Source organism: Rhinolophus sinicus, linkage group LG06 (genome assembly GCF_036562045.2).
Source record: "Rhinolophus sinicus isolate RSC01 linkage group LG06, ASM3656204v1, whole genome shotgun sequence".
Lineage (NCBI taxonomy): Eukaryota > Metazoa > Chordata > Mammalia > Chiroptera > Rhinolophidae > Rhinolophus > Rhinolophus sinicus.
The window spans coordinates 129,669,225-129,693,028 of record NC_133756.1 but is presented as its reverse complement, the minus strand read 5'-3'; the positions used below and the strand labels follow the sequence as shown (position 1 = coordinate 129,693,028).

Here is a 23,804-nt window from a genome sequence, read left to right as displayed (position 1 = left end):
ACAGTAATTCGACGGTGTTATTGGTGCATAAACATATCAACAGAAAAGAAAGGCCAGAAGGTGATCAACACGTGATCAGGAGTTTCAAGTCCATCTGGGATGTCTCAGCTTATTTACTAAATGGCATTGGCCAAGTAAACATAATCTGGTCAGAAATAAAGTGTATCACCCTTTTGTGGGTGTAACTATGGTATAGATTCTGAAATTCACCGTATCATCAGTGGGTATATGAGCTGAGCCAACATGGAAACACACGTTGGCAAAAGTGAGACCAGAAACCCATCACCAGAAGCCCACGGCTTATTGAGAAGGGTGCATTCATTCTCTAAAAACAATTCTGATATATGTATTTCTCCCTGTAGTTGTTGTCTTACATACTTTGAGGTCGTATTGTTGGGTGCACATGTGTTCATGATGAATTAAATAAGTTACTTAAGAATCCTTAGACACTTCTCAGAAAAACAATATAAATAGCAGTGAGGACTCCATTGAAGTGTATGTAGAACACATGTTTGAGGTTGATGAGGTTCACAAATGACAACGTTAACATTTTTTTAATGGAACGTTCTGTGGAGGCACCGCTTTATCATGTGCCCCCGACACCCATCAGGCAGTCATTTTCTACCATCTTGAAGTTTAACAGAATCTCTAAATTCAACAGTTGGCTGATGGGCTGACAGGGCCCAGATTTGCTACCAGATAAGCCAATGAGACATGCTGTCATATTTACTGAATATGGTATCAAATATTTTTTAAATGCACATTAGGTAACTACAATGATTTAATTCTGCATTTAGCTTTAGTTTCTTTCAAACAAAGAAAATAGTTTTCAGTGTCAAGAAGGATACAAATATGTATATCTTCCATGTTCCTTTTCCTACAACTTGCTTTCATTACAAATTAAAAGGAGATGCACAGGGTTCTAATTCCATTAGGAATGTTTCACGAGGAACTGGGGGTACAGGACACTGAGGACCCACCCCCAGCATGTTGCCTTTGCCTCATGAGTCAGCTGGTCAACAAAGTGTTCACAGGTCCCTGAGGCTCTGCTGAGGGAAACAGTATGAATAGCAGCAGGGACTCCTTTTAAGTGTATTGAATTAATTTTTTTTATCTTGGTGAAATTCATAAATGATAAAATTTCTTTAAAGAAAACATCCATTGAGGCACAGCACTAACATGTGTCCCCCAGGCACCCAGGAGGCAGCAATTTCGTGTCTCCCCGAGGTTTAGCAAAATTACCAACATCAACAGGTTGGCTGATGGGGCCCAAATTCGCTGCCAGATAAGTCGGTGAGATATGCTGTCATATTTATTGAGTATAGAATAAAATATAACAAAGATGCACACAAGGTCATTGCAATTGCTTTATTATTCATGCAGCTTTAATTTGTTTTAAACATGAAAGAATGATTTCGACATGAAGGAGCATGCATATATGTGTGTCGTCCATGCTTTCCTACAAGGTGCTTTTACTATGAATGGAAGATGTAGAGTTCAGCTTCATGGTGACCTAGGAGAAAACAAAATAGCCAGAATTTAGTTACTTAGTAATTGTGAGGCTATTCACCTCTATCCCTCATTTACTCTTTATACTAATAGTAGCAGGTAGATACTATTGTAGCCCTTGATTTCCAGATGGGAAAACTGCGGCTCAAAGAAAATATGTGGCCCATGATCCTATAGGTAGTAGAGGGCACACACAGTTCTTGACCCCGAGTGTATGCTCTGATTTCAGATGTACACTACATTGTAGTGTATAGTCCACAAGGATATTTTCATTACCTTTCAAAGTCAAATACTAGAATAATCACAATTATAACTGCAGGGACCAGTGTTTTAAATAAACAGGATTTATATTTCCTGGCAGATGATCTCAATGTTACAAGGAGATATTGGAAAACAGAGAAATGAACCCAAAATCTAAGGGTTCAGCTATTGTGACTCTCTGTCCTTCTCCAGACACTGGAGTAAGCACCTTCCCCTGTGGATTTTCTACCCATATGGGCACAGGGAGGGTTAGAGTGTGGATGTCACCCCTGCAATACCAAGTTATCCATCCTCCCATCCAATAGTGCAAGGGCCGTCACCTTCTTCCTGAAGCCTTTTCATTGCTCAGGACTGAAGGTCCCTGCGGCGACGGCCATAGGATTCAGGGCCCACGTCGGTGGGCTCGAAGTCTTCCTTCAACATGCCCCCAAATTTGTGCAGTGTATCTGCCAGCCGATTGGTCACACAGGTGCCCAAATCGCAGTCTCTCTTCTGGACAGTGATGCTGATTTGTAGGGTGGAGAAAGAGAGGATTTGTCAATGAGAGGTTCGGGGCAGGAGGTGGGAGAGCCTGCCTCATGGGACCATCATGGTAAAATTACTCGTTCTTTTCTAAGAAGCGCCAATTAACCATAAGTCTTTCACCTAAACACAATTATCACTGCAGAAAATCACAGGGCCAATACAGAAAATGCCGCAATCACTCCACTAGACATTCTCAGAAACCACAAGGTGACGCTTGGGAACAGGCCATGAACACAGAGCTATAACAGCCCATCTTTTCTATACAAATACATTAAAAATCAACCAAGGCTTATGAGATTAGAGAGAATTATGGTGCCATTCCCAATCCAATCTCAGAGACTATCTAGAAGCCACATCCAATGCACGGGCAGCAGGTACTCCTTATAAGAAAACAGAAAATCCCCGTCTTACCAAGAGTTTAAGCATTGAGTCGCAGAGGTGCTCGCCTGCTCCTTAGCGCACCTGTTCTTGCTATCTGAGGTTGGTCACAGGGACCACCCGTCTTGCTCTGTGTCTGGCTATCCCAGAGCTCACGCTGCCGCTAAGCAGCACAGATCCCTGAATCCATAAAGCCTGGGACGTGGACCAGAGCAATAACCACCACAGCTCAGTGCTTTGTACAAACACAATTTTATTCTCCAGTGACAAGCACATTCAGAAAAAAGACTACAAAGCTCTGTTCTGAAATCCTCAGGCAAACACAGGATGACCCTCTCCCTCTCTCATCTCTTCCTGGGAGATTCTCTTTGGGTCTGTAGGTCCTGCTCTCTCTCCTCCCATCTGAGGTTCCACATGTCCACTGCCACAAAAAAAGCCACTGATACCAGCCGCCAAAAACAACAGAGAGGACCATGTACAGCAGGTTATAGGAAGGAAACAAGAAAGGAAATCAGACTAGAAAGTGGAGGGAGGCATTTGGCAGCATCCTTGGGGATGCCACCAGGAGGGCCGTGGTCTGTCTCCAAGCCACTGGCCAGGACCCTTCTCTTTCCAGGCACTCTGACACCTGTTGCAGTCTGAGGGAATGTGTGAAAGCTGTGGAGGTCCTGTGTATATGTGCCCAGCACACAGTACTCAGATTGCTGCACTGCTTAGCTCTGGAGATGTCCAGGCTGCAGGGAAAAAACATTCCAGGTGATATCATGAACTGGGTTTGCCCCTGTGGTTGTCACACAGAAAGTTAGACCAGTGAGGAGTCCGTTAGAGCCAGGGCAGGAGGGGCAGGCAGGAAGGTGGCTCCCACATCTTCTGTTAGTTAAACTCAGAGGCATGCTCAGTCAGGGCAGAGCGGGGAAGGGCTGTGGTGGGGAAGGGGTGACCTTTCCTGACCTTCGTCATGCTGCTCAGTCCTTCATGCTAGGCAGAGAGGCTGTCGGGGCAGATGCAGGTATGACCCGTGACTCTGCCCGGGCAGCGCCAGGGCCAGAGCAGGGGCTGGTGTGTGCTCCAAGCTCAGGGTGCACGGGAGGTGGACAAACGAAGGGTGCTCTCCCCAGCTTGTGACAACATGCACGTCTCCACAGATCCTACACAGCTAAAGGCCCAGACCTACCTCAGGCACTGTTCTACCTGAGCCCACCCTCTGCAAGGCCTTGGGCTTCCCCTGGCAAATGTACAGCGAAGACTCCCTGAAGGTGTGAAAAAATGTCATGGGCAGGTTAACAAGGTGGAGTCAAGTTTCTAAAATCTCCTGAGCTCTATGGGGTCCATCATCTGGCTTCACACTTACCAATCCTCTAACTCCTCCAAGGCTGGGAGGACCTCTCAGTGCCGCCAGACCAATTTCCAGAGTGAGTGATTCCACACCTTCCCCAACAGCTTTCAGAAATGGATGTTTTTACATGTGATCTAACCATAGTGTCTCCACCTGACCTCTGTCTTCAGTGCAGCCTGAGAACAGCTGGGCCCCAGGATGAGGTGAACAGTGACAGCCTGCTGGCCACCTCTCCAGTTGTTTCTCTCCTACCTCTCAGGATATGCCTGCTTGGGCAGGACTGGAGGGAGGGTATGCCCTGTGCTGGGCAGGTGTGCAGCCTCACCTGGGCTGTGTCTCCTGCTCCTGCTCAGCGGCCATCCTCCTCATGGAGTTCTTAATCAGTGCAGCCTGTAGGAGGTCTCCTTCTTCCTTGTTGAGTGAAGCATGGTGTTCAGGGCTCTCTGGGATAGAACTAGGGAGGAGAAGCAAACCCAATAGAGGCCCTGAGCTACTGCGTACCCCCTCCCCAGGATAAGCAGCCAGGTGTCCTGGTTTCTGACACTTTCCCTGAGGATGTGGCCCCCTCACCCCCCAGTAGACAGGGCATGAGGCCAGTGGCTTTCCAAAAACAGTGCTTCCCCAGAAGTCAGGCTCTGGTGTGAAGAAGTGGTCTGCTCCATCCAGATCATGCAGGCTTGTGAAAGATTAAAGTTTCAGAAAATTTGTGAGCCTAGTTTTAAATACAGCCAATATTAAAGATTAAATGATAACATTTACAAGTAGCGCTACGCTAAGAAGGGTTTCAGTTTAATAAATGTAATTTGTACTAGAGTAAGAAAGATTAACAGATCACATCTCAGGTTTAATAACTACAAATTTATTGGCAAAATATTAGCAAGTTAAGCTGCAATTCATTTCTGAGGTCATGGTTAATTAGGCAAAAAGGATGGCTAAAGACAGAATGGTTTGGTAAAAAGCAGAAACATTGTGCAAGACTCATGAACAATATGAAATATGCAGTAAAGAATATTGTATGTCTTCACTGTTGTCAGTTGAGAACTACACATCCTTCTATCAGAAAAAATATACATTCCCCCGTCTGCCCCCAGCCAGTTAAACTTGCAGCACAGCACCATTCAGAGCACAGACTGTTTAATGCCAGGAGCGCTGTGTGTGCCTGGCAGAGCTCTTACCTGAGTGGAGCTGCCTGGAAGGTGTGCACCTGGTACAGGACCAGGAAGCCAAGAGCCAGGAAGGGGGAGAGCTTCCAGAAGCGCATGATGCGTCTGCAAGGGAAGAATCACGTTACCATCACCCCAGCTCAGAGTTCTATGAGCCCACACACCTGGAGTCTGGTCTGCCTTCTGCAGGTAACTCCCTGGCTCCGTGGCTTCAGGCTGTTCCTTTCATTTCCCCTCACTGTTTTGTGTTTTGTTTTTTCCATGGCATCGAAGTGGCACGCTGGAAGATCCAGGGAGCCTGCAGTATGCATGGTTTAGCAAAAGTGCAGGGGCGACTGTAGCAGGACACCTGGGTGATGAGGTCTCAGTCCACAGCCGCCCTCCCTGCCAACCCACCCCGCTGCCTCTCACACACCTGTTGTCCACGTCTCCACTGAGGACAGTCACCGAATGCCCTGTCACCACAGCTGCCCCAATAAAGCAACCCAGAGCTTTTGCTCACACCTACAGGTATATGTCGGGGAATGTAGGTAGAGAGGGAATACCTCTGCGCCTGGAATCTCTGAGAAACTGAAGACCAAATTCTACTGCTCAGCGCTCCGCACTTTGGCAAAGAGTGCCCTGTAAGAACCAAGCTTAGCAGAGTGTTAACTTGGCACCCACGACCTAAACTGAGAGAAAAGCTCCCAGAACCCGCAACGGGGGTTTTCCTTTAATGGCTGCCTGCCCAAGTCTTAGCACCTATTTGCCACCTACTTGTGCTGGGACAAGTTCTGCACCAATTTCGCGAGGACCACGAGGCACGAGACCTAGTCCGTGAGCACAGTCTGCAAAAAGTTACTTCTGCGTCCTGCTCTGCGCGCGGTCCTGGGGAACTCCAAGCATCAGAGAGCGGTGTAAGCAACGCGTGCAGTGAGAGGCAGGGAGACGAGCCCGGCTCTGCGCGGGAAGAGTGCAGCCGGGAGTCCCCGAACGGAGACTGGCCAGCGTTACCTGGGCTGGGAGTCTGGGATGAATCGCGGACCAAACAGAGATTGTGTGATGAAGAGACCCAGAGAGAAGTGGACAGAGACTCTGAGACTGGCAGGGAAATCGACCAAGAGATCAAGTAGTGGAAAGAGAGGTAGGAGAGGAGAGGGAGAGACTGATTGACATGTCTACGCAGGAGTCTCAGGTCTCACCTAGCAGCGGTGGCTTGGAGTCGAGGTGGTGGTGATGGCAATTGAGGTGAAGTTGGTGGCGTTGTGGGTGATGGTGCTGCGACAGCAGCAAGGATACTCCAGCTGGGCAGTGGCTCTGATGCTTTCCAGTATCAGCGTCTGCTCTTATTCAGGTAGCTCTGGTCTGAGGTGATGCAGAAGCTCCAGGTAACCAATAACGGGAAGGTTCCGGTGCCTGGGACAGATTGTATCACCCACTTGCTGGACTGGATGATCCAGCCGGACCATACACGTGTATCTGCATTGAGGGCGTTGGTGGAACTGTGGGGGGGGCGGGGCAGAGGGGGTGGGGGGGACTGATGAGAAACACTCTTAAAATGATCTGGATTTTGATAAGTTTATCGTCATAGTAAATTTCACCTGCTTAGTTCCGCCGGTTTTGAACGTGTGTCCCAGTCCATCCCCAGCTGTGGGGTCTTGTAGGGCAGGGTCCAGGATTGCAGGCACCCCTGACTGCCAAGTCTGCCCGTAGGTCCCTGTCCAGGTGAGACTGAGAGGGTTAATGCATAACAAGGTTGGTTCTAGGTCCCAGCAGGGTATTTAATTCGGGCATCTGGAATCACCCACAGAGTAGTGGGGCTTGTGGGAACAAGAGATGGAAGTGGGAGCAAGAACTTTGTCAGACTGAACTCAGTTTCCAGCCGCGCCAATTAATGGTGGTAGGATTATGGGGCAAGTAACTTCTCAGCGCCCCGATGGAAAGTTGACCCTTGGTAACATGGGTTTGAACTGCGCAGGTCCAATTGTACTTGGATTTTTTTTATATTGATCCTGCAAAGTTCGGCTGACCGGAGCGGTATAATTGACCGCGGTCCACCGACCCTCGCAGTTCAAACCCGTATTGTTCAAGGGGCAACTCTTCGGTTGGGAATTCGAGTATGCGCAGAGCTGACTGTAGTTATACGCGGATTTTTTACTTCACCCGAGTTGCGCCTCTAACCCCCATGTTGTTCAATGGTCAACTATGTTTATCTTTAAAATGGGAACCATAATCCCATCTTAAAAGAATAGTGTCCTTAGTAGCCTTGTGTCTTTCCCCCCAGCGAGGTCGGGCTGTGGAAGAGCTTCCTGGACCATATAGGGGACTCCTTAAGATCGCGATTCATACTGTAGGATTCCCCACCTTGTGTGGCTGCCTGGACTCGCGCTGGGTGGTCCATTACGTGGGTAGAAAGGGTCAACGACCTGCAGAGCCACAGCGGGAAGGGGCAAGGCAAAGATGCTTCCCCAGCCTCCGAGCAGCCCCTAGCCCTCTCCCTTCCTACTCCTCCAACCATCACCTCCCTCGGCTGCCCGCTGGAGCCACGTGCCCAGCTATCACTGCGTCCGGCAGCTGTTTGCCAAGGGGTCCTAGGTGGCACGCGCTTCTGCACCCGCATTTCCGCACGTCAGTTCTCCACTAGAGAGCAGGGCAGGATTGACGGAGCTGAAAAGTCCCAACAGAGACGAAAACTCCCAGTCACTCCCAGTCTTACTCTTCCACATATACAAACTCAGTGCTGTCTCCAAACATGTGTCCCATCTCCAAAGCGCAGGCCCTCACAAAACGACTTTGGCGCGCAAGGACATCAGTCCCGGTTCACTCTGACTCGCACTGCCAGTGTGCCTCCAAGTCTTTCATTTAGTCACATCCACAAACCCGCAGGACGGTAACCTGTTCACATCACACCTGTCCTCCCTCTCAAGAATAAGCGTGCTCCATAACACCCAATTGTGCGGCACCTCGACCCTCTCACGACTGATTTCAGGGCTCCTCAGCCCGAGCTTTCCGCTCCAAGCCCGCCTGGAAGGTCCCACGTCCTGACTTGCTGCCCGCAGGAGAAAGCAGCTTCTCACTCTCCCCAGGATCTCGGGGTCTGAGCGCACAGCGCACCACAGAGGCTCCCAGCACTGCGAGCAGAAGGGCTGTGGCAGGCAGGCAAGGACCCCAGCGTGGTGGTTCTCCCAGGCACAGAGAAACTAGCCCCGTGGGCAGCATTAGTGGCCCGACTCACGGGTCTGCACCCCAGTCCTCAGTCTCCAGAAGCCTCAACATTTCCTAGGACACACCTGCCTCGCACCACAACGGTGGCCTCCTTGCTGGGGACACCTAAGTTCCAAGATGCCCTTATTCAATTTCCCTCCTCCTTAACTCGTGGGGCACTACTGCCAGGCGGAAATAGAAGCTGGGGGCTGAGGAACTGGGTGTCTGAAACTTGCTCTCTGCAGGGCAGACTGGCAGGGCCACTGGGGAACCTGGAATGGAAGAACAGCTGGGTAGATTGCAGGTCCCGGTCAGGTGCAGAGGTGGGAAAGGAGATCCAAGCAAGCGATAGGGCTCAGCATGGTGGATCTGGGTTTCGGTGTGTCCTGGAGCCTAGAAGCAGACAGCCTGTACTGGGATCCAGTCCAATCCTTTGAGGTTCAGCATTTTGTGTCCTGAGCTCTGGGTTAAGACTTCTGTGCAGAGTTGCAGGGCCAAATTGGCAAAGGCGGCATGATGGATAGATACCTTGTGGCTTGGGTATTGGGCACTGCCACTTGAGGCTGCTCTCAGGTGCCAAATACTTTTGCGGAAATACTTCCACTTCCAAGATGAGATTTCTAACACAGAACCTCCTGAAATCATTTGTAAGTATGTGTGTGATGGATGGCATTTTCCTGAGGTGAGAAAACCATAGCTTTCGCCAGCACAATGAGTGCAAATGGCTAAGCAACAACTGCTCTAGAAGCTAATTTCATCACCACGTTTCTTTGGGGGCTCAGAACTCTACCTCTGGTACCTTCAGCCTTCAAAGGCAGCAGTCATTCCTTACTTTGTAATATTTGGCACTTACAAACCCTGGGCTGGTGGTGTGGAGCATGAGAATCAGTTTCCGCCCCCTGAGGGTGCTAGGGTAGCCTGCAGCAATTTCAAGCTTTACTTTAAAGGTCAGTCTCTCCAGATGGGGAGGGACTGACATTAACTCATCCCTTAAGCACTCTGAATATTTAAGCAGTGCCTCCTGCTGAGCCAGGAGCCAAAGGGGGAAAAAAAGCGTCCTTTTTGGGGGGCACTAAGCACCATATCAGGCACACAAGTAGGCACTAAGCCAATGTTTGTTGAATGAATGGAAATTAGTTAATTGTCGCAAATTCACCAGCCAGTCTCACCACTATTACAAGGCTCTAATCCCAGCATGCAGAAAATACAGACCTATTAGGTTGATGCAAAAGTAATTGAGGTTTTTGCAATTTTTTAACCTTTTAAACCGCAATTACTTTTGCACTAACCTAATAGTTACATAGATTCGCTTGGATTCTAAAATTGTGAGCGCACGCACGCATTTCAGTAAGACTCCTCCCATTTTATTTGGTGCTCAGAGTTGGTTTCCTGAGAGCTTTCAGGAATAAGACAGGGAAATAAGGATTACCCCGAGGGTTCTTCCTACAGACTAGGGTCTCCTGGTGTGAAATACAAAACCATTCCTCTCTGAGCCCACCTCTAATTTACTAGATAAACTCAAGGACCTTTAGACTTTGGCACGTGCGGATTCGTTAGATTGTTTCCAACTATCCCTAAAACTTCTCTGAACTTCAGCACTAAACTTCACGTGACTTAGCAAAAGTCACCAGGTAAAATACTAATTTTAAAATAGTCCCCTATAGGGCCACCGATTTTATGATCTTATTTCATAACGTGGTATGAAGAGGTCCACATCTCGGCTCTATCCCCATCTAAATCGCCAAGCCGCTTGCCTGGTAGCTGGAAACGCTGACAGGAGTAATTTCAGCAATGTCCTCCCTGGTGTCAGGCCTCAGTACACAGGCCCACGGATATACAAGGAGTCCAGCGCCAAGTCCAACAAGTTCATCTTCCGCAGGGTCCTGTTGCAGGTAAAGTGAACCAACTACAGAGGGACCGCATTCTGGAGGAAATGAAGAAGAGCAAGGCCAACCATTTCCTGATCCTCTCTTAGAATTAGAGTTGCCAGTTCCCAGCCTTCTACATGCTGTGGAGGCTGACAGACAGTGGCTCCCACCCGTGTAGTCATGTCCACCATGGTAGAAGGCATCTACAACTCCGGATGCAAGCAGATTCCTGCACCCAGATTCCTGCTAAGACCATATCTATGAATGTAGACACCTTCACCATCCCGGGACACCTCTGGCAGAGCAAGAATCCTGCTATTGCCAAGAAGGGTGGCAGTATTCCCAAATAGCAGACAACTTGATGATTTGTAGGGTGTGTTCCATATATCCAGAGGACAGCCTGAAGGACAATCATTGGGTATTCCTGGGTCCTGTCTGTCCCAAACTTTGGGTGGGGATGGATTTCCCACTCCTAACTTTTGTCCAGTTTTGCTGTAGGGGCTGAGTTGGGAGAAGTTCCAGGACTCAGGGCTCAACTTAGTCCCCCTGACTGCCCTCCCAACCTTATTCAATAAAATAATTTAAAGAGGGCTGGCCCGGTGGCTCAGGAGGTTGGAGCTCTGTGCTCCTGACTCCAAAGGCTGCCGGTTCTATTCCCACATGGGCCAGTGGGCTCTCAACCACAAGGTTGCCCGTTCGATTCCTCAAGTCCCGCACAGGATGGTGGGCAGCGCCCCCTGCAACTAAGATTGAACACAGCACCATGAGCTGAGCTGCCACTGAGCTCCCAGATGGCTCAGTTGGTGAGAGCGTGTCCTCTTAACCACAAGGTTGCTGGTTCGACTCCCGCAAGGAATGGTGGGCTGCGCGCCCTGCAACTAGCAACAGCAACTGGACCTGGAGCTGAGCTGCGCCCTCCACAACTAAGATTGAAAGGACAACAACTTCACTTGGGGAAAAAAAAAAGGCCTGGAAGTACACACTGTTCCCCAATGAAGTCCTGTTCCCCTTTCCCCAATAAAATCTTTAAAAAAAATAAATAATAATTTAAAGAGAAAACAATGCATACAAAACCGTTTTCCACTGAGCTCTTGCACAGTTATCAAGTGAAACCTGGGAAGCAGTTTAGACCTTACTGTGTGCGGATCACTTAAGTTGCGACCAGCTCGCTATCCTTGAAACTTCTCTGGGCTTCTGGACTCACTCAGCACAGCATGATCTAGTGAAAGTCACTAAGGAAAATACCGATTTTAAAATAGTTGCTTGACTTTCTGGCCCTTGGTTTTGTGAACTTATTTCTTAACTTTTAAACCTAGAAATCAGGGCCAGTTTTGCAACAATCTTGCTTGGAAAAACAATATTTTACAACACTTGATTGATTCTTACTTTAATGTTTATTTCCATGCATTTATATTAGAATCCTATACTCTTTGATTTAAAAGTAAGAATAAAGATAATTTATCAGGGCTTGTCAGAAACCAACATCTAGTTGAAAATTCTTATGTGAGTTTCCAAGGGATTAAAGGGGTTACAACGAAAGCCTTACTCCTTTAATTAAGCAAACCAATTTTGAGGCAAACAATAACCTGAAAAACAAAAACGAAAAAAAAAAAAGCATTTTCAAGTTAAATTTATTGTGCCCAGAAATAAACCCATCCATATATGAGTATGGTCAATTAATTTACGATGAAGGGGCCAATAATTACAATGAGGAAAGAATAATCTCTTCAATAAATAGTGTTAGGAAAACTAGACAGCCACATGCAAAAGAATGAGACTGAACCACTATCTTGCACCACACACAAAAATTAACTCAAAATGGAATAACACTTGAACAAAACACTCCTAGAAGGAAATATAGGCAGTAAGTTCCTTGACATCGGTCTTGGCCATGGTTTTTTTGATTTGACACCAAAAGCAAAGGCAACAAAAGCAAAAAATAACCCACTTAGGACTATATCAAACTGAAAAGCTTCAGTAGAGCAAAGGAAACCATGAATAAAATGAAAAGTCAACCTTCTGAATGGGAGAAAATATTTGCAAATCATATATCTGATACAGGGTTAATATTTTTTAATTAAAGTTTATTGGGGTGACAATTGTTGGTAAAGTTACATAAACAGGGTTAATATTAACTATATATAAAGAACTTACATCACTCGATAGCAAAAAGCCAAACAATTCAATTAAAAATGGGCAGAGATAGTTTTCCAAAAAATATATACAGATGGCCAACAGGTACATGAAAATGTGCTCAACATCACTAATCAGGGAAATGCAAATCAAAACGACAATGAGATATTACCACACCTCTGCTAGAATGGCTGTTACCAAAAAGATAAAAAATAACAAATGTTGGCGAGGATATGGAGAAATGGAAACCTCTGTGCACTATTCATGGCAATGTAAATTGATGAAGCCACTATGCAAAACAGTATGGAGGTTCCCCAAAAAACTAAAAATCAAACTACCATATGATCCAGCAATTCTACTTCTGGGTATTTATCAGAAGAAAATGAAAACTCTAACTTAAAAAGATATATGCACTTCTATGTTCATTGAAGTATTATTTACAATAATAAAGATATGGAGACAACCTAAGCGTCCATCAATGGATGAATTTATTTTTAAAATGTGGTATATATACAATGGAATATTATTCAGTCATAAAAAAGAGAACAGTCTTGTCATTTGTGAAACATGGATGGACCTTGAAGGCATTATGCTAAGTGAAATAAGTCAGACAGAGAAAGATAAATACTGTATATCATTTATATGTGGAATCTAAAAAAAGGCCAACCCCCCCCCCTCGCCAAAACTTATAGATACAAAGAACAGATTGGTGATTGCCAGAGGCAGGGGTGGGAGGTAGTGGGGGATGGGATAGTGGAGGGGGTGGGAGAGGCAGATGGGCAAAATGGGTGAAGGGGGTCAAAAGGTTCAAACTTCCAATTACAAAATAAGTAAGTCATGGGATTTAATGTACAGCATGGTGACTATAGTAAATAATACTGTATTGCATATTTGAAAGTTGCTAAGAGATTTTCTTTTTTTTTTAATTTATTGGGGTGACAATTGTTAGTAAAATTACATAGATTTCAGGTGTACAATGCTATATTACATCATCTATAAATCCCATTGTGTGTTCACCACCCAGAGTCAGTTCTCCTTCCATCACCATATATTTGATCCCCCTTACCCTCATCTCCCACCCCCGACCCCCCTTACCCTCTGGTAACCACTAAACTATTGTCTGTGTCTATGAGTTTTTGTTTCTCATTTGTTTGTCATGTTCCTTTGTTGTTTTTGGTGTATATACCACATAGCAGTGAAATCACATGGTTCTCTGCTTTTTCTGTCTGACTTATTTCGCTTAGCATCATACTCTCCAGATCCATCCATGTTGTCACAAATGTTCCTATATCATCTTTTCTTACCGCCGAATAGTATTCCATTGTGTATATATACCACAAGAGAGATTTTAAAAGTTCACAAAAAAGTTAAATTTATTGCTCCTATATAATATGTATGATACAGACTCAACAACAACAAAGCCACAACAACTACATGAGCAGCAACATCACCACCACCATAAATCCATTCTCTTCAGTCTGGGGGAAATTTGGAGCTGTGAAATTGGGTTATTTCAACCGGAAATTGATTGTACTGGGTACCATAGGTAAGGAGTTCAGAAAGTCAAAACAAGTAAAAATGTGAACAGACAGAAAAATCATCAACTCTTCTAGGATCTCAAAGAGAGGTGAGGACAAATGTCAAAACCCTCCCCGATAAGACTGGAGAGACAGAGATAAATATAGGGCGTAATGGCTTACCCACTGATGCACAGAGTCACAAGGGGAAACTCAGCAAGAATCCATATAGGGAACCAGGCTAGAGTAGGATAACTTGAACTGTAACTGACACATTGCTGGAAAATTCTGAAAGCTAAAAAATTCCAGTGGAACTCAGTCAGGAGTGGGGGTGGGGGTGGGGTTTCCACAATTTTGTGAAGCTTACCTCCAGTAGTAGCTCAACCAGGTTCTCACAGTGTCGGGAAGGAGCCCCAGAGAGTGGTTTGCAGGCTCTCGGCCTCACATGGAAAGGTGCTGGCTCGGCTGTGGCTGATTGGCCGTCGGCTGTGGCCGGTTGGCCGATTGGCCGCTGGTATAACTGCTGTGGCTACGGAGGAGAGTCGAGGAGAGTGGAGGAGAGTCGTCGGTAGGTTGGTTGGCGGAAAGGGGGATGGCAGGTTGCGCGTCTAGTGGGCCCAGCCTCCAATGAGACCATAGTGGTATGACTCCCCTACCTATGGCTCCATGGGTGTTCCTTTTTGGCCTCACCGTATCCTGCGTTCTTGTGTGGGGAGCAGGAGCCGAGACCCCGCAGGCCACCCCGCCTGAAAGATGGCACGGCGAGAAGGCCTCCGCGCACGACAAATGGCGCAGCGAGCAGGGTCTCCCGCACGACACACAGTAAATATCAAGGAAAATCCCCTGTGTTTCTGAGGGGAAAGGAACCATTTTGAAATACACCAGAGCCCTCTGTTTCTCCTAATAAGGTCTGTTCTCAGCAGAAGCTAGTTAACTAGAGCCCAAACTGCTGGGGTATTATCAGAGCCTAACTGACCAGAGAGAAGAGAAATACAACTCCAGTCAGCTCTAGCCTTCCACACGAGATAAGGGGAATACCCAACTTCAGCTGATTCTAAGAAAAAAAAAACCTGAGAAACCTGTAAAGTTCACAATCCAGAAACAAAGGCGCACTGAAAGTCTGAGCCCTCACCGTAGGATTATAGAATGTTTTCTTGCTTTATTCATAATTGCCAACACTTGGAAGCAATCAAAATGTCATTTAGTAGGTGAATGGGTAAAAAACCTGTGGTACATCCAGACAATGGTATACTATTTAGCAGTAAAAAGAAATGAGCTATCAAGCCATGAAAGACATAGAGGAACCTTAAATATATATTTCTTGGCCCGTGGACCTCTTCCTCTAAGTGAAAGAAGCCAATCTGAAAAAGCTAAATATTGTGTGATTCCATCTATATGACTGTGGGTACAGAGTCCCAGAGAGCAGTTTCCAGGCTTTTGGCCTCACGTGGAAAGGTGCTGGTTCGGGTAGTAGTGGGTCATCAGCTGTAATCAGATGGCCATCTGCTGTGGCTGGGTGGCCATCAGCTGTTACCGGTTAGCCATTAACCACTGATATAACTGCTGTGGTTATGCTAGGGGGTTGTTGGTTGGCAGAGAAGCGGTCAGCGGATTGTGGATCGTGTTGATCCTACTACCTGTGTCTCATCTGGCCGCCAGTGAGACTGGGGTGCAGAAAGACCCCTTGTTGGGGTACTGGCAGGTGTTTGCTTTTCTGTCTTGACCAGCTGCCATCGAGAATATTGTGGTATGCTATAGAGTTGGTGGGTTGGTTGGCAGAGAAGCCAACAACAGATTGTGGCTCCTGCTTCCTGTGTCTCCAACCCAGCCATCAAAGAGAATATAGTGGTATGACTCCCCTATTTATGGCTCCGTTGGTGTTCCCTTTCAGCCTCACCATATCCTGCGTTCTTGTGTGGGGAGCAGGAGCAGAGTCCCCTGCATGACAATGACATTCTGGAAAAGGTAAAACTATAGAGATAGTAAAATTAATCTAATTGGCAGGGGTTGTGAGTGAGTGGAGGGAAGAAAAGGTGGAGTACAGAGGACTTTTAGGGCAGTGAAAATATCCTGTGTGATACTATAATGATGGATATGTGTCATTATATCGTGTTTCCCCAAAAATAAGACCTAGCCAGACAATCAGCTCTAATGCATCTTTTGGAGCAAAAATTAATATAAGACCCGGTCTTATTTTACATAATATAATACCCCGTCTTATATAGTATATAATATAAGATCCAGTCTTATTTTACTATAAGACTGGGTATAATATAATACTGGGTCTTATATTAATTTTTGCTCCAAAAGACGCATTAGAGCTGATTGTCCGGCTAGGTCTTATTTTTGGGGAAACACGTACCTTTGTTCATGTTTGTTTGTACCTTTGTTCAAACCTATAGCATATACAACACCAAGAGGGAACCCTAAGGCAAACTATGTGTGGACTTTGAGTGATTGTGATGTGTCGATGTAGGTTCATCAATTGTAACACTCTGGTGAGGGATGTTGGTAATGGAAGAGGCGATGCGTGTGTGGGGGCAGGTTGTATGTATATATATATATATATATATATATATATATATATATATATATATATATTATAGAGATATAAATATCTCTATGCCTTTGCCTCAATTTTACTGTGAATTTAAAACTGCTTTAAAAACACAAAGTGACTTTAAAAAATTATGCTGTGTAAAGAAGGGGAGAAACCAAAGCTTTCCATCAGAGAGTTTACTGAAGAACTTGTGAAGAGAACTGATTGCTTTTGAATCATTTCTCTGGCATTTTCAGAGGGCAATGAAGTCGTTACTGGGGGAGGAAGGACAGAAATGGCTGCCAAAGAGAGGAAGTGAACCCTGCTGGGGATTTTGCTGAGATCTTTAAACAGGTGGATCTCTGTAAACATTGGAGGAGGAGCTATCAAAACTTTATTAATAACCTAGATATAAAATTACCTGCAAGATGATACAGGTAGAGTATGAAAAGTCATGTTGAAATAAAACAAAGCAAAAACATTATAAATATTAAAACTATTAGGTGGTGCAAAAGTAACTGCAGTTTTTGCAATTATTTTTAACCTGTTAGACTGCAATTACTTTTGCACCAACCTAATACCAACAATTGAGTTGCAGCTGTGTGTCAGGCACTATCTGTATGCTCTCTCTCATACTGTCAGCAATTTATTACGATGTGTATTATTACCTTTGTTTTGCAAGTGAGGAACTAGTAAGAGAATTTGGCTTGAATTAATCATATTTTCCAGGTGCCAGTGAGGTTCTGAGATGCTGGAACATGGCTTATCTGCGGCAACATCAGGTAAGAGATCTGGTCCTCTGGACACAGAGGAGGACATGTCTGCCTGCTTCAGGGTGACCACAACTTGTAGTGAGAGTCTCAGTGACCAGAGAGGACTCATATACAATTCCTGGAGCAACATTTGAGAGATTGACAGTTTTACAACAGAAAAATAAATGCCACTGAAGCAAATTGCTTAAAGAATAAAGCCAAAACCAGATCCAAAACAACATTTCATAAAATAAAAATCCAGTAACTTCCTATAGTTTGCATTATGTATTGGTTTATCTTGTCTGAAGTTGTGGTTGATTCTGTAGAGTGTTTCGTTTCGCCAGTGGATGCAGTAGAAGCATGCGGAAATGGAAAGAGTGCTAGAGTCAGGAAATGGGATTCTCATTCTTACCCCTAACCCAAATGGTGTGACTCTGAGAAAACCATTTGGACTTTTATTTCCACATTTGTCAAACGGAACTATTGGATTGAGAGATTTTGAAATTCCCTTCTAAATCTGATGTTCTACAAATGTGCTGTAATCTTTATGCTATCTTTACAGTACCATTCTATAACACCAAGATATTCACTATTTGGCTTCCCCCACTTGCCCTGGAAGATACCGTTGTCTTTTGGAAGAATTGCTGAGGGGTCAGTATGAAGGAGTAAGGATATATCATTCTATTGAGTGATGCAATCAGAAAAGGCTCCTCCCTCCACCTGCTGCTAAATGTGAAGACCAAAGGATTTCAAAATAGGAGGAGAGTGGGGCAGATGTCCTGGTCCTTATATCCGTGATATTAAAAGATGCAGCAGTGCTCTCTGAGGGGAGAGATAGCTTGCCAGCTGGGCTGGTAGCACATTTTTGCTTTTTCATAAATGTGGATCTATAACTAACTCTTGGTCCTTGCCTTAATGCCATTCTTTCTACAAGTTGTCAGCAGAAGCTTTGCAATGTGACTGATTGGTGAGTTCAGCTAGAGCCTAAAGCATCTATCTGAGTCTGAAAAAGAAAGAGGAAATGAATAAGACCAATTTACTAGAAAGAATGTGGTCTCTTAGCAAGATAAGATTCACACAAGTGAGAATATTAAAGAAATAATTAACAAATAATAAAAGATAGGGAATAGTGTATTAGTTTCCTATTGTTGCTATGCCAAATCATCACTAGTTTAGTGGCATAAAACAATGCAAATGTATTACCTTACACTTCTTTGGCTAGAAGTCCAATGTCTAACATGAGTCTAGCTGTTATAAAATGTTGGCAGGTTTGTGTCTTATCTGGAGGTTCTAGAGGAGAATCCATTTCCTTGGCTTATGGCCCCCTTCCTCTATATTGAAAACCAGCAACGGTGAGTGTGGGGACAGAGTCCCAGAGAGCAGTTTTCAGGCTCTCAGCCTCACGTGGAAAGGTGCTGGCTCAGGTAGTAGATGGCCATCAGCTGTGACTAGTTGGCCCACAGATGTAACCAGTTAGCCATTAGGCACTAATGTAACTGCCGTGGCTAAGCTAGCAAGCACGATTTTAGCTAGCTACTGGGTTGGTTGGTTGGTTGGCAGAGAAGCGGACGGCAGATTGCAGATTGTGTTGATCCTACTTCCTGTGTCTCGCCCAGACGCCAGTGAGACTGGGGTGCAGGAAGACCCCTTGTTGGGGTACTGGCGGATGTTTACTTTTGTGTCTCAACCAGCCGCCATCGAGAATATAGTGGTATGACTCCGCTGTCTGTGGCTCCATTATTGTTCCTTTTTGGCCTCACCATATCCTGCATTCTTATGTGGGGAGCGGGAGCTGAGACCCTGCATGACAGTGAGTTGAGTCCTTCTCACATGTGGGGACAGAGCCCCAAAAAGCAGTTTCCAGGCTCTCAGCCTCACATAGAAAGGAGTTGGCTCAGGTAGTAAATGGGCATCAACTGTGATTGGATGGCCATCAGCTGTGGCTAGTTGGCCATCAGCTGTAACCAGTGAGCCATTGGCCACTAATATAACTGCCGTGGCTACGCTAGCAGAAAAAAATGGGGGCTAGCAAGAAGATGGTGGCTGAGCTAGCAAGAGCGGATTGCAGAGAGGCGGATGCCACCAGAGAGAATATAGTGGTATGACTCCCCCATCTATGGCTCCGTGGGTGTTCCTTTTTGGCCTCACCATATCCTGCGTTCTTATGTGAGGAGCGGGAGCAGAGACCCCGCAGGCCTTCCTGCACGACATCACATCATATCACTCTGACCTCCTCTTCTGCTTCCCTCTCCCCTTAGAAGGATCATTGTGATTTTATTGGGCTCAGCTGGATAATCCAGTACAATCTCTATCTCCAGTTCCTCCACTGAATCACACCGTCAAAGTCCCTTTCGCTATGTAAAGTCACATATTTGCAGTTTCCAAGAATTAGGATCAGGACATCGGTGTGTGTGCGTGTATAATTATTCTGCCTGCCATAATAAGTCAACGCTGGGCCAACTGGCAAGGACTGTTAAGTGCTGGGGCTTGAAAGGGGCTGCTGTGGGCTGCAGCACTAAGGAAGCTTCTGGGGAGAAGCTCGGCCAGAGCCAGAAAGTGGCTAAATAGGGGGAAGTTAGAGTGCCTGATAAGGGAGTGCTTCTAATGGGGTGTGAGGCAGTGGGTGAGGAAACAAGATAACTCCCCTTATATCAGGTACCATCCTCTGTGCCTCTTCTGTTGGTGAAGGGAGCCTTCCTGATTATGACCCATGTGGCTGTGCTGTCTGCATTCACGCCTCGGGCAGGTTGTGTCTAGATATCATGAAATCTCAAGTCTACGTGCGATGTTCCTCCCTTGCCAAATTCCAATTTATTAGGTGTCCTTCAGCACTCCCATTCAGATACGCTACAGAAAAACAGAGATACTGAGCCAACTGGTGTCACATTTGGTGAAAGTCCAGTGGGGGTGGGGAAAGGAAGGCTTTGCCATCACATAACACCAGACCTTGCCAGGTTATCATGATGCTGCTAAACCCTAAAGTCGGTGCTTGGACTTTGAGCCCCAGGCCTTAAACGTCTGCTATTCCTTTGACAGTAACCAAACAGCAAGGCTTTTAATTAAGTGAGCGCTGGGATAAAACCCATCTGCAAAAACCCACTTTATCTATTTATTTTTAACCTGTATCTGCTGTTTGGAAGCTGCGCTGAGGTTGAGCAGGCAATAGGGAATTGTTAAAACGTGGGAGTGCACTTGAGTTCCGGACCTTTCCACCACGCAAGTTCGTGGAAACTTTCTAATGTGTTCCTGCTCCCGAGAGAGTGTGATGATTATTCACACTGTGGCATGAAGGCTTGTGGGGCTTTGATGTGCGATTATCTGCCCCCTCACTGTGACGCACCAGCTGCCATTAGAGCCTAGAATCAAGGACACCAACCACATCAGTGGATTTTAGGTCAGACAAGGAATGAGAAAGGCATTTATGGCAGAAGGAAGGAATGGCATTTCAGGTCCCTGGGTTTTTCTGGCCTCTCTTTCTTGGAAAATGAGAGGACCTCGCTGATTTTCCTGCAGAGTGGACTTCACTTGCCCCGAGTCCTGCTCTTGCCATCACACAGCACGTACTTTGCTCTAGACACCAGAAGAGGTACCTTCCAAAGTCTAGGGGCTATCGTTAGGGTGTCTTTAGCTGCCAGGAAAGAATGAAATGTGGTGTAGAAGGGCCTGGCTGTTTATTCCAAGAGGTGGACGGACTCAGCTGTGATGTCTAGGAATTACTCTGAAGGGGTTCCTCTTAAAAGATTAAAACTCCCCATTGGCTCAGACTCACAGGATCCAGAATGCCTCTCCTCTCTCTGGCTGAGAACTGTGTTTCATGAAGAAGAGGAATAGAAATAGGAACCTTCCCACTGTACCAGAAAGCTCCTTACAGAGACGACTCCCTTAGGGCACTGTCTGGGAATCACCAGGTGCATTGAAGGGGATTTCCTCCCAACGTGGGATTGGGGAGAGTATGGCTTTGGGGTCTTATGCAACTGGATTTGAGTCTTGGCTCTATCGCTCGCTTATTGTTCTTGAGCAGATAATAACCCCCCCTCAGCCAGAGTTTCTCAACATGTCAAATGGCGATAAAATAACTGCCTGGCAGGAGTAAAAATATTTTATATTAAATACCAGACACATTGCTTGGTACAGAGCAGATACTTAAGGGTGGTGATGATGATGTTGATGATTATATCAAAAGTTTGTCCCTCGTGTTCCAAAATGTATCAGCTTAATACCATAAATTAGATTAAATAATTACCCACTCCTCTGCTTTCTCCAGAGGAAGGCAATCCATAAGTCTTTCATTTTCAAAATAAAACCATTCTCCAGGGCCACAACAAAACGAATCTGCCTTCCTCAAACCTCTGAGATTCATGTCTGGCCAGGTTGCAATTTCTTTGCCCAGCAAGATTAATGATAATTTATATTAAACACCTATTCACTGTCTGCGTAGAGGAGGCACTCAAGAGCGGTGTCTATTGTTATCCTTATAACAAAAGGCTACCCTTTTCACGTGCCAAATTATATCAACTTGTATGGGAAACTACACAAAATGCATTTGCCTACTCCTCTATCTTCTTAAAAAGAATGCACTGAATATAATTTTAATCCTTTCTTGATTTCACCAATACCATGCTAAGAACATCACGTAATGTGTTGGGCACTAATACTGCATGCTTTCAGGGGCTATAAAACATGTAGGGCCCAGTGCCACCAAGCCGCCACCACAGCCACAGCCGCGGGCACTATGGCTTCTGGAGTTACAATGAATGATGAAGTCGTCAAAGTTTTTAATGATATGAAAGTAAGGAAATCTTCTACACAAGAGATCAAAAAGAGAAAGAAAGCAATTCTCTTCTGTTTAAGCCATGACAAAAGACAAATAATTGTAGAGAAAGCCAAAGCAGATCTAGGGCTCCTGAAAGTGCACCTTTAAAAAGCAAGATGATTTATGCTAGCTCTAAAGATGCCATTAAAAAGAAATTTACAGGTATTAAATATGAGTGGCAAGTAAATGGCTTGGATGACATAAAACTGTTTGACACTTGGAAAGAGATTGGGAGGCAATGTAGTAGTTTCATTTGAAGGAAAACCCTTATAAAATGACAGTCAAGTGCCATTTGGATCTTAAGGAGCTTTCGTTTCACCAGCTCAGTCAATAGAATAATATTAGGTTTTTTGGGTTTTTTGTTTTTTGGGTTTTTTGGTTTTTGTTTTTTCGGTTTTTCCTCTTCCCACTGGGTCCATCCAACACAGTGAATGAAGGAAACATCATTCATGCAAGCAGCCTATCAGTGATTGCCACTAGACTGTTTAATACTGTTACTTTGGTGTAAAACCCAAGGAATGCCTTCCCATCATTTAGCCAAAACAGCTGGTTATATGCCTCCCTTGCAGCAAGCACTACAATAAATGTGATTGTCAATGTGAATAGTTTAGAATACTGCAAAGGGTAAGCTAATTGAATGCCTTGAAAGGATTATCCTCTGGTCAGATGGTAATCTTTATTCAGCATTATTTATAGTTGTATTTGATTGCAGTTCTGTGAGACTCCAGTGTTCATACTTTGGCAAGTCTATTTTGTGACATAGCAGCACAGAGATAAGATATAATGCTATGTATCGAAAGCACTTTTTTGTAATGAGTTTAACTCCCCACCCACAAAAGGAATGCCAATTAAGTTGTGTTAACTGTGTCATCTACTTATCCTAGTACCTCAGTGTCCATTCCTGTTACCTGCATTTCTTCTTAAAAGAAAGAGCGGTTACTAATGCCTTTTTGTTTTCCATTGAGTGTACACTACTGAATACATGTAGGAGTTTTATGTTTACCATGTAAGTCTCGTAACACTAAAGATATTTTGAGTATCAGTCATGATGGCAATTTCTGTATAAAAGAGCCTAAAATAGAACATTGTTTTTGAGGTCAAACTTCCTACCCTTACAAAAATGGCCACATTGCAATAAAAATTGTGGCATATTAAAAGAAAGAAAAAACAACGCATGTTGAGCCAATAGCCCCAAACTAAATGATATCATGCTATCTTTCTTTTTGAGGTCTAAAATTAATATAACTATGGTTATTCTATTTCATTTCTTCTCATCAGATTGTCAACTATCACTTCTTGCTGGTAACATTTTAATTGTCTTTTGCAAGAGTCACCCATTCCCATTTTAATTTGATATGCAGTGAAATAAACAACAAAAACCAAGCTTTGCAGAACAGTATGGGAACAAAGAACCCATAGGCGTTGAGTTATATCCTGTAAGAACTTGTCAAGAACTGTAAAAGGGGTCTTTTGGGACATCAACTAAAGTAATCTATACTTGAGAACTGAAACAAAGCCTGTCAGAATTATGTGTAAATACAGAGCAAATAGATAAGAGTGAGCATTTATGAGCCATGGTCAGGAACTTCATGGTCTTTTGTTAACAACAGCTTAAACTCACTTGTGATCAAGGAAGCAAAGAATAGTCACAGAAGTTAGAGCTAAGTGTGAAGGAAGAGCCACAGACATTGAGGGAGAACTTAGTAGTGGCCATGATGGCTGTAGTGAATTGTTGTGACCCTTATTTCCGTTATCCAGAGCCTGTTTTCTTGGTTGCTTCTTCTCAGCCTTGTTTAGCTTAAGGGAGGTCTGCGGGCAAGGGACACC

At 45.0% G+C, this 23,804-nt stretch overlaps 1 protein-coding gene and 1 pseudogene across 1 annotated transcript; one reads left to right on the top strand and one right to left on the bottom strand.

The window, feature by feature from the left end:
- Positions 1-2,115: 2,115 nt before the first annotated feature.
- On the bottom strand, positions 2,116-5,270 carry LOC141572338 (calcitonin gene-related peptide 2-like). Its single transcript, XM_074337080.1, has 3 exons — positions 5,185-5,270; positions 4,335-4,463; positions 2,116-2,275 (listed from the first exon to the last, which is right to left on the bottom strand). The coding sequence occupies exons 1-3, from the start codon at positions 5,268-5,270 to the stop codon at positions 2,116-2,118; spliced, it is 375 nt and encodes a 124-aa protein (XP_074193181.1).
- A 16,626-nt stretch (positions 5,271-21,896) lies between these two features.
- Positions 21,897-22,250, top strand: LOC109459721 (cofilin-2; annotated as a pseudogene).
- The last annotated feature ends 1,554 nt before the right edge of the window (positions 22,251-23,804 follow it).

Coding starts and splice junctions, on each gene's coding strand:
- LOC141572338 (XM_074337080.1), bottom strand. CDS start 5,270: ATGCGCTTCTGGAAGCTCTCCCCCTTCCTGGCTCTTGGCTTCCTGGTC. Junction 4,464..5,184: donor TTCCAGGCAGCTCCACTCAG/GTAAGAGCTCTG, acceptor TCTCCTCCCTAG/TTCTATCCCAGAGAGCCCTG. Junction 2,276..4,334: donor GAGCAGGAGACACAGCCCAG/GTGAGGCTGCAC, acceptor CCTACAAATCAG/CATCACTGTCCAGAAGAGAG.